Source organism: Neoarius graeffei, chromosome 2, assembly GCF_027579695.1.
Source record: "Neoarius graeffei isolate fNeoGra1 chromosome 2, fNeoGra1.pri, whole genome shotgun sequence".
Taxonomy (NCBI): Eukaryota; Metazoa; Chordata; class Actinopteri; order Siluriformes; family Ariidae; genus Neoarius; species Neoarius graeffei.
Genome location: NC_083570.1, coordinates 2,244,007 through 2,255,254, shown reverse-complemented (window position 1 = coordinate 2,255,254; position 11,248 = coordinate 2,244,007). Strand labels below are relative to the sequence as shown.

The window sequence follows — 11,248 nt, the reverse complement described above, 5'->3', positions numbered from 1 at the left end:
GGAATATATTTTAAATTAACCTCCCAACCCTGACAATGCCTACTTTGCCTATTTGTTCAAACAAGGTATGATATTACCTCATATGTATTATGCTGTCACTCAAACTCAGGGGGCGTAATCTATTTCTATACTATAAAAGCACCAGAGCTGCGTGACCCATAAGTTATTCAACTGTGACCTTACACACTGGTTTACAGTCGTAGCATGTGATACATGAGGGGTTTCTTTTAGCTCTGTAGGCATTAGTGAAATGCTGTATTCATGAACCTGATGGAGTTTAACCAATCTGATCGCTGTGTGAATATCTCCTGTCCAGAGAGATCTGTATCTCCTGTAGTTTATATCTTACTGTATGTGTGTTCAGCTGCTGTGGTTCTTCTAACACTGTGTGGAAATCTGCTCGTCATCATCTCTGTTTTTCACTTCAAGCAGCTTCACACACCAACAAACACACTCGTGTTCTCTCTGGCCGTGTCGGATTTCTTCATTGGTGCTTTTGTAATGCCACCAATGTTAATCTGGATAATCGAGTCATGCTGGATATTTGGGAGAGGTGTCTGTCTCTACCTTTTATTGATTAGTGGTTTCCTCACAATCGTGTCCGTCTATAATATTGCTCTGATTGCTGTGGATCGATATTTGGCTCTCTCAAACCCCTTTCTCTACATGAACCATGTCTCTGTGAGGATCACTCGTTTTGTAATTGTTTTTGACTGGGGTGTATTGATGGTCTATAACTTGGCACTCTTATATTTCAATGGAAACTTCATGAATGTTTTACTGTGTCCTGGAGAGTGTTTTTACTTTCTAAATGAGGTTTGGTCTGTAATTGAGCTTGTATTTTCATTTATCTTTCCACTTTCTGTCATAATCATATTGTATTCTCGGGTTTTTGTGATTGCGAAGAAACATGCCAGTGCGATCAGAGAACTTAATAATCACACACGGTCTAAAACACAGAAAATCACATCACACTCGATGAAATCTGAGAGAAAAGCAGCTAAAGTCCTCGGCATTTTAGTGTCTGTATTTCTGATCTGTTTACTTCCATATTTTATTTACAGTTTTTTAGGTTATGTTATTGAAATCCAGCAAGAAACTTTTACAACAATCATTTTCATAATTTGTCTTAATTCCACCATTAATCCATTTATTTATGCTCTGTTTTACCCATGGTTTAGGAGGTGCATTAAATTAATTATCACTCTGCAAATATTCCAAACAGACTCTGCATTAATCAATGTATTTTCATAAACAGCTGGGTTTTTTTGTTTTGTTTTGTTTTAATTCCACCTGATCATGTTCCCAGATATTGCTTTTACTGTATATTCATCATTATCTTCTTCTCCCTTGTCCAGCACTGCTGCCATTCCGGCTCCATTTGGACCCTCTTGAGCCATGTCATAATAACTGGAGCATAATTTTAAGCCAGATGCCCTTCCTGCCACAACCCTCACACCGGTTCATCAGAGGGTTCACCATCTTGCTTAAGAAAGGTCCCAAGCACTTTGAGTGGAACAAGGCTGCGGAGGATGCCTTCAACGAGCTCAAATCAGCCATCACAATAACACCAATTCTCAGACATCCAGATCGTTCAAAATCATTCATCGTGGCTGTAGATGCCTCCGAGACAGAAATGGGAGAGGTGTTGTCACAGCGCTTTGGGGAGAAGCCCAAACTACACCCTGTTGCCTTTTTTTTTCGAAGAAACTCTCAACATCTACACAGAATTATGACATCAGGAATCTGGAACTTCTTGCAGTAAAGCTTTCCCTAGAGGAATGGAGACACTGGCTTGAGGGGGCCACACATCCATTTCTTATTCTCTCTGATCCTAAGAACCTTAAATATCTAAAGACAGCAAAATGGCTGAATCCATGTCAGGCAAGGTGGGCACTCTTCTTCACACCTTTCCAGGTCACCATCTCCAACCGTATTGGTTCCAAAAACACTAAGGCCAATGCATGATCCATAATTTAGACATCTACAACCATCAACCAAGAACCCACTCCTATCCTGCAACCTACATTGTTTTACAAAAGTGTTTATCCCCCTTGATGTTTGTCCCATTTTGTTGCATTACAAGCTGGAATAAAAATGGCTTGTTTGGCGGGGGGGTTCGCATCATTTGATTTATAAAACATGCCTACCACTTTAAAGGTGCAAATTGTTTTGTTTTTTTATTGCGACACAAACAATAATTAAGAGGAAAAAACAGAAATCTTGAGTGTGCATAGTAATTCACCCCTTTCATATGAAATCCCTAAATAAGAGCTGGTCCAACCAGTTAACTTCATAAGTCATATAATTAGTTGATTAAGATCCACCTGTGTGCAATAAAGTGTCCTATGATCTGTGACATGATTTCTGTTTAAATCAACCTGTTCTGGAAGGCCCCTGACTCTGCAACATTACGAAGCAAGCAATATGAAAACCAAGGAGCCTCCAAACAGGTCAGAGACAAAGTTGTGGAGAAGTATAGATCAGGGTTGGGTTATAAAAAATATCCCAAACTTTGAATATCCCACGGAGCACCATTAAATCAAATATAGCAAAATGGAAAGATTATGGCACCACTACAAACCTGACAAGAGAAGGCCCCGCCCACCAAAACTCACAGACCAGGCAAGGAGGGCATTAATCAGAGATGCAACAAAAACACCAAAAATAAAACTGAAGGAGCTGCAAAGATCCACAGCGGAGATGGGAGTATCTGTCCATAGGACCACTTTAAGCCATACGCTCCACAGAGCAGGGCTTTATAGAAGAGCAGCCAGAAAAAAGCCATTGCTTAAAGAAAAATATATATATATAAGAAAACACATTTGGCGTTTGCCCAACAGCATGTGGCAGATTCCCCAAATACAGGGAAGAAGATTCTCTGGTCAAATGAGACTAAAGTTGATCTTTTTGGCCATCATGGGAAACAACATATGTAGTGCAAATGCAACACTTTCCATCACCCTGAGAACACCATTCCTACAGTGAGCCATGATGGTGGCAGCATCATGCTGTGGGGATGTTTTTCATCTGCAGCGACAGGAAAGCTGGTCAGAATTGAAGGAAAGATGGATGGCACTAAATATGGGGCAATTCTGAAGGAAAACCTGTTTGAGTCAGCCAGAGTTTTGAGACTGGGACGAAGGTTCACATTCTAACAGGACAATGACCCTAAACACACTGTTAAACGGACATTACAGTGGTTTAAAGGGAAACATTTAAATGTCATGGAATGGCAGAGTCAAAGCCCAGACCTCAATCCAGTTGAGAATCTGTGGCATAACTTGAAGGTTGCTGTACACCGACGCAACCCATCTAACTTGAAGAGTTGGAGCAGTTTTGCCTTGAGGAAAGGGCAAAAATCCCAGTGGCTAGATATGCTAAGCTAATAGAGCCATTCCCCAAGAGACTTGCAGCTGTAATTGCTCTACAAAGGTGGCTCTATTAAGTATTGGCTTTGGTGAGGGTGAATGCCTGTGCACACTCCAGATTTCTGTTTTTTCATTTTAAGTATTGTTTTTGTCACAATAAAAAACAATTTGCACTTTTTAAAGTGTTAGGCATATTGTGTAAATCAAATGGTGCTCACTACCCCCCAAAATCCATTTTAATTCCAGCTTGTAATGCAACAAAACAGGACAAACATGAAGTGGGATGAATAGTTTTGCAAGACATTGTAAGTGTTTTGCTAATGCCATCACATGGGAAATTGACAAGGAAATAGATCAAGCCCAACCTTGCGACCCTCCAGAAGCCTGTCCTCCTGGTCTTGTGTTCATCCCACCACAGTTCCAAGGCCAACTCATTACCTGGGCTCATTCATCCCCTGCGACTGGACATCCCAGTAGTCAATGTACATATCAGCTCATCTGAACTAGGTATTGGTGGGAGAACATGATGTCTGAGTTCAACAGGTTCGTTTCCACTTGCTCTGCCTCTGCTTAAGCCAAGGTACCTCGGGCTCCACCCATGGGTAAACTCTGTCCACTGGCTACACCCCAAAGACCCTGGTCCCATCTGGCCATAGATTTCATCATGGATCTACCCAATTCACAGAACAACACAGTCATCATGGTGGTCATTGACCGATTCTCCAAGGTGTTAAGGCTCATCCCCTTGGCTGGTCTACCCACTGCCTTTGAAACCACCGAACTCCTCTCCTCACATGTCCTCCAGTACTATGGGATCCCTGAGGACATTGTAAGTGAATGGGGCCCCCAGTTCACTTCCAGGGTGTGGACTAAGTTCATTGACAAGCTAGGGGTTTTGGTGAGTCTAACCTCAAGACACCACCCACAGTCCAATGGCCAAGTGGAATGCGCCAATCAGGAGATCGGGCGCTTCCTGAGGGTGTTATCTCTGGAAACCCAAAAGACTGGTCACAATTCCTGCCCTGGGCTGAATACACCCAAAATTCTATGAAACACTCTGCCACCCAGCTCACACCATTCCGCTGCATCCTTAGATATCAGCCACCATTGTTTCCATGGGATGACTCACCCTTACAAATCCTGGCAGTGGACTCCTGGTTCTGAAGAAGTGAACAAGTGTGGCAAAGTGTTCACCAGAGGCTAGAACAGGTGGCCGGTAGGTATAAACTCTATGCGGACAAGCACAGAGGGGAAACACCTGTGTACTCACCTGGAGACGGTGTGGGGGTATCCACAAAAGACCTGTGAGATCCCAACACAGGGCATAAGCTCCATGCCTGATACATGGGTCCTTTCAAAATCCTCCACAGAATTAACAAAGTGTCTTACAGACTTGAGCTCCCACAACATTGATGCCGGTCACCTACTTTTCATGTGTCATGCCTCAAACCTGCCATACAAGGACCCCTGTTCACCACTCAACCAGCCACTGAACCTCCCTTGCCCATAGAACTGGAGGAACAACCGGTATATCAGGTCCATAAGATCATCAACTCCCATTGTAGACATGGCAACCTGGAATATCTGGTGGACTGGGAGGGGTATGGTCCAGAGGAATGCAGCTGGGTGCTCGCCAACATTATCCAAGACCCACTTCTGACTCAAGAATTCTATACCAAGCATCCCAAAAAGCCAGCACCCAGGAAAAGAGGTCATCCCAGAAAAGAAAGTGCTCCCAGAATGAGCACCTTGGGGGGTTGAGTGCCCTCCCTCTGCCGAATATTGATTGAAGCCACACGTGTTTCATATTCGCTGTAATCAGCTCCACCTATTTAAGGACAGCAAACACACACATTGTGAAGTATGGTTCAGTTTATCCATACCTGATCATACTGAGCTGTTGTTCCTCGCTGACTCTCAGTGACTCTGACCCTATTTTCTGTTCATCCCTGACTCTGAACGCTCGCCTAATCTCTGACATACTGTTTGCACATCGACCGACCTCTTGCTCGACTGCGACCTCGTCATTTGGCTCACGATTTGGATTTGGCTGCCAGTTTGTGACACACCCATTCTCCCCTGCGACTGCATCCATAAGTGCCTGCACACAGACACTGAATATCGATAGAAATCTTCTTGATAGTAGTTTGAAATGAAACTATGAAGTGACAGGGACATACACCCACTCTGGCATCTTGATTTATTCATAAGATGTCTTTTCATCACCCTTTTTAAAACTTTCATTATCCATAGGGCAGGTTCTTAACATAACAACTTTGTTTATATGTAGGCTTTGTTACATGAAATTTGGCATGATGGTGTATATTATTCTCTGGCCTGTACCTACGAGGCCTTTTTCTCAACAAAGCATGACATCATTTATTATGTTGTCAAAGAAACTGGGGAGGCGTGATCAATTTCTGAACTATAAAATCACCAGGGCTGTTTGAGTCATAAGTCATTTAATTACTTACTGTTTTCCTTGAAGCTCTGTAGGCATTAGTGAAATGTTGTATTCATGAACCTGATTGACTTGAACCAATCTGATCGCTGTGTGAATTTCTCCTGTCCAGAGAGATCTGTATCTCCTGCTGCTTATATCTTACTGTACGTATGTTCAGCTGCTCTGGTTCTTCTAACAGTGTGTGGAAATCTGCTCGTCATCATCTCTGTTTTTCACTTCAAGCAGCTTCACACACCAACAAACATGCTCGTGCTCTCTCTGGCCATGTCGGATTTCTTTGTTGGTGCTTTTATAATGCCGCCAATGTTAATCTGGATAATCGAGTCATGCTGGATATTTGGGAGAGATTTCTGTACCAGTTATTTATTGATTAATGGTTTCATCACAATTGTGTCCGTCTATAATATTGCTCTGATTGCTGTGGATCGATATTTGGCTCTCTCAAACCCCTTTCTCTACATGAACCATGTCTCTGTGAGGATCATTCTTGTTGTAATTGTTTTTGACTGGGGTGTAGTGATGGTCTATAACTTGGCAATCTTATATTTCAATGGAAACTTCATGAATGTTTTAATGTGTCCTGGAGAGTGTTTTTACTTTCTAAATGAGGTTTGGTCTGTAATTGATATTGTATTTTCATTTATCTTTCCACTTTCTGTCATAATCATATTGTATACTCGGGTGTTTGTGATTGCTAAGAAACATGCCACTGTGATCAGAGAGCTTAATAATCACACACGGTCTAAAACACAGAAAATCACATTGCACTCGATGAAATCTGAGAGAAAAGCAGCTAAAGTCCTTGGCATTTTAGTGTCTGTGTTTCTGATATGTTTACTTCCATATTTTATTTCCAGTTTATTCAGTGAAATACAGGAAGAAGAAGAAACTGTTCATAAAATAATTTTCATAATTTATCTTAATTCCACCATTAATCCATTTATTTATGCTTTGTTTTACCCATGGTTTAGGAGATGCATTAAATTAATTATCACTCTGCAAATATTCCAAACAGACTCTACATTAATCAATGTATTTTGATGAACATTTTTTTTTAAATTCCCCCTGATCTTGTTCCCAAATATTGCTGTTATATTCATCATTATCATCTTCTCCCTTGTCCAGCACTGCTGCCATGTCAGGGTCCATGTGGACCCTCTTGAACCACATATATTAATTGGAGCATAGTTTTATGTCTGATGCCCTTCCTGCCACAACCCTCATTTCTGGGCTTGGGAAACAACCATTCACACCTATGGACAATTTAGAGTAGCCATTTAACCTAACTGCATGTCTTTGGACTGTGGGGGAAACCAAAGCACCCAGAGGAAACCCATGCTGACATGGGGAGAACATGCAAACTCCACACAGAAAGACCCCCGTTGGATACTGGGCTCGAACCCAGAACCTTCTTGGGATGAGGCAACAGTGATAACCACTGCACCACTGTGCTGCCCAAAATATTGCTGTTATATGTTATATTGCTAAGATAAATATAATTTCAGTTTGAGCTGGTCCACGGGCCTGAGGCACAGATAGCTGTGATGTACTACTTCTTCCAGCAGGGGGAGGGGGAGGGTAAGCAGCAGGCCAGCAGGATCTGTGGCCTGAGATGGGTGGTGGGGGTATGTGGAAGCAGAGGAGTGGTTGAGCACTGGTTTGTGAATGGAGAGCAAAGCCAGGAAAAGTGAATGGTAAAGAGTTACACCTGTGAGTGATTACCCACAAATGGGCATTGTGTTGCTGTCAGTAGCGTGTGAGTGGAGTGTTGGAGGGAAAAAGGAGGGGAGAGATGAGAGCCACAGGTCAGAGAGAGAAAGCCAAGAACAGCGCTGTGTGTGTTTCTCAGAGTGAAACTGTGAAATCTTTCGCACTGAAAAATGCAAGTAAAAAGAATAAACGACCTTTGGCTTTGCTTGCCTGCTTTTGGCCACTTCACTCGCTGAACCCACAGTCCACACTGGCTAATGTGAACTAAATCAAAAACGCATTGGCAGATTTTATTTAATATTAGTGAACACAACACATTCCACACTTACAGTTGTGGTCAGAAGTTTACATACTTACATGTAAAAAAATATGGCCAGGCTTATAAGTCGAGTCCATGCCAAGGAAAAAAAAAAAAAACAAATTTAATTGAACTCTACCAATTCTACCATGAAGAGTTGTGAAATATCCAACCAGAATTCTGCCAGAAGCTTGTTCAGGTTAAACAAAAATGTTTGGTCACGGTGAATCTTGTGAAGGGACATTTTACCCAAATATTAGGTGTGCTGTATGTATATTTTTGACCCTGTGTGTATAATTTTGACTCTGTGTTGATTTCAGAAAACACAAAGAAAATTAAAACTTGTGCACCAAATTATAGTGATTTTTTTAATGAAAGATGTATGCTGTACACTCTGCCACAGAAAAAGAACAGTTCAAAGAAATTACTGAAAGCCCAAATATTGCCATGACATTCATGTCACTGTATGTAAACTTCCAACCACAACTGTACCTTGACAGAAAGCAAGGGCCCCCCAACAGTGCACTCAAGATAATGTAAGCTCTGGGAACGGCCAGGATTTTCAGGAAGTGTCAGTTAATCTCAGAATCCATAACACCTGCATGAGTCATCAGAAATGGGACAAGACGACTGAAGTTTCCTGAAAGCCAGACAACTCCACTGCCTTGTTGGTTTTGAACAAAACCCCTACTTGTACTTTGTCCGTGTTACGGCAAGGGACTAGAAGAATAATTTAGATTGTCAGAATAAAACACTCATCTCATCTCATTATCTCTAGCCGCTTTATCCTGTTCTACAGGGTCACAGGCAAGCTGGAGCCTATCCCAGCTGACTACGGGTGAAAGGCGGGGTTCACCCTGGACAAGTCGCCAGGCCATCACAGGGCTGACACATAGACACAGACAACCATTCACACTCACATTCACACCTACGGTCAATTTAGAGTCACCAGTTAACCTAACCTGCATGTCTTTGGACTGTGGGGGAAACCGGAGCACCCGGAGGAAACCCACGCGGACACAGGGAGAACATGCAAACTCCACAAAGAAAGGCCCTCGCCGGCCATGGGGCTCAAACCCAGACCGTCTTGCTGTGAGGCGACAGCGCTAACCACTACACCACCGTGCCGCCCCAGAATAAAACACTATGCAACATTATTTAACACGTAATACAGAAGCAGAATTTCTTTTTCATGACAGATGGCCTGAGATACTTGAGTCACTATGCTACTGAAACAAATAGTGTTGAGATTTTATCCCATCAACACTTCTTACTAATGATAACTGTACTGAATATAGCAATTATACACAAAAAAGCCGAAAAATAGCAATATGTTCCTTTATCATATGTGGAGAATTTTTTTTGATAGCAGAGCCCCATACTTAAGAGAATACGGTAATGCATCGACTTGATTTTTGATGGCTTGACCATATGGAATCTGTGTGTACAAACGTGTACCACCACAGGGAGCCCAATCGTAAGTACAAGGCAACATCTCTCATAAACACGACCACTGGACAACAAAATTTGTAACTTTATTTAAACAAGACTGAAGGAGTGTTTTTTATACCGTGCTTATTTTTAATTTGCTTTTTAAAAAATGATGTGGAATTATTTACGAACACATTTTATGGAAAATATTCACAACAGTTTCATATAAATCTAGTGTCTCAGGGGTACAACCACAATTAATTAATTAATTAATTAATTAATTAATTCATTCATTCATTCATTCATTCATTAATTCATTGATTAATTAAAAATAGGTTATCTACTATCCTAATTGTGGCTCCTATTTGTAGGTATCATGCGCCGTCTTGCGTCTAAGGACTACAACTCCCAGCCAACTTCCACGTTGACCTATGTCACGCCTGGGCGGGATCACCTACATCATATTCTTCAGGTTTCACATAAGAGACTTGGAAACTCCATTTTCCTTTGTCTCTAAGTCTGATCCCGAGCGGAACGGACCTAAAAAGCGACAGTCACCCTCGGACCGTCCGAAACCACATGTCAGCGCGTTTTCCTCTTCTGGTCTACTCTTGATCACGGTAGACTTCGGAAACACACAGGCTTTAACTCAAGTGAGTTATAAACCGGTTTTCTCAGTTATTTCTTTCAGTACGTACTAGACTGCAACCAAATAGGCAGTTTATTGGTGTTGGGAGCGGCTGGACCGTCCTAACCCTGTCTGATCAGAACTTTCTTCTCACAAGCTACGAAGATCTTCAAAGAAAACTTCAGAGCAACCGCTCTCACTTCTCTCTCTCTCACCGAAGCGCAAACTTCTCCAGTAAGACTGCTTCCTACAAAAGGCGAGACTTTTTGCAGTAAGAAAGGCATTGGGCAAAAGTTTAAGTCTTAGGAATTATTCACTTAATGTGAAGTTATATGAAGTTAAATGAAGTGTATACACTAAATTTTGGTTCTCTATCATTTGTTTGTTTATTTAAAATTGGTTAATCCATAAGTTTGTGCATGTCTCTCTCTCTCTCTCTCTCTCTCTCTCTCTCTCTCTCTCTCATTCCTTACTAAAATCCTCAATTTCATTCTTATTATACATTTTGACCTTATTAAGATTTCAGTGAGTTTGATAATGTTATGAGTGTGGAATTCCTTTGTTACTTAGAAAACACGTGCTCACTAAATCATGAGGATTCACACACATACCAAGTTTGCAGATAACAAACACACTTTAGCTAGGCGATAGGGCCTTCCCCCACGCACACACACATACCAAGATTGCAGATAACAAAATTCCTGTGTCTCTCACACACACACACACACCCACACACATTCATATACACACACCTCACTGTATATATTCCAACTGATTATCCATTTTTGATCTTTGTATAATAAATTCATTTATTATCAAAGCTGTGTGTATTCATCTGCTGTTTCGATATTTTGAAGTTGCCCAATCGCAAAGAATTCAAGGAAAGGTGTAGATAATTTGTAATATGGTAAGTGATCAATAATAATTTGGAGGATACCATTTTAGCTGTCTGGTAATTTACCCAGGAACAATGGTATGATTCACTAAATGATTCACTGATTTGATTCACTGAATGATTAATTTCAAACGATTCAAATGAGACTGATTCTATGGTATGATTCAATTCAAATGAGTCAAATTAAACGATTCAATAGGACTGATTCATTTTAATTATTAACCTTCAAATTTAATGAGACTGATTTCATGTAATTATTAAAGATTGATCACTTATCCAATCCTAAATACACAAAATCATTAATTACACCTACATATTTATGATGATCATACTGCATCAAATACTGTGTCTAAGATCATGGCATGTTAGCTGGAGTGTTTTTGGATAGTATTTCAGATGGCAGTGTAGCAGTTTGCATGAAGAGACACAGCCACTCACTCACTATCGCGTA

General features: G+C 41.2%; 2 protein-coding genes across 2 annotated transcripts; both read left to right on the top strand.

Annotated features, from left to right (window-relative positions):
• The first annotated feature begins 261 nt into the window (after positions 1 to 261).
• On the top strand, positions 262 to 1,254 carry LOC132871434 (trace amine-associated receptor 13c-like). Its single transcript, XM_060905593.1, has one exon. It carries the CDS (start codon positions 262 to 264, stop codon positions 1,252 to 1,254), a length of 993 nt encoding a protein of 330 aa, XP_060761576.1.
• Positions 1,255 to 5,889: 4,635 nt separating this feature from the next.
• LOC132875943 (trace amine-associated receptor 13c-like) lies at positions 5,890 to 6,876 on the top strand. Its single transcript, XM_060913106.1, has one exon. It carries the CDS (start codon positions 5,890 to 5,892, stop codon positions 6,874 to 6,876), a length of 987 nt encoding a protein of 328 aa, XP_060769089.1.
• Positions 6,877 to 11,248: the final 4,372 nt, after the last annotated feature.

Bases quoted from the DNA above. Each gene is read 5' to 3' on its own strand.
- LOC132871434 (XM_060905593.1), top strand. From the start codon at position 262: ATGAACCTGATGGAGTTTAACCAATCTGATCGCTGTGTGAATATCTCC.
- LOC132875943 (XM_060913106.1), top strand. From the start codon at position 5,890: ATGAACCTGATTGACTTGAACCAATCTGATCGCTGTGTGAATTTCTCC.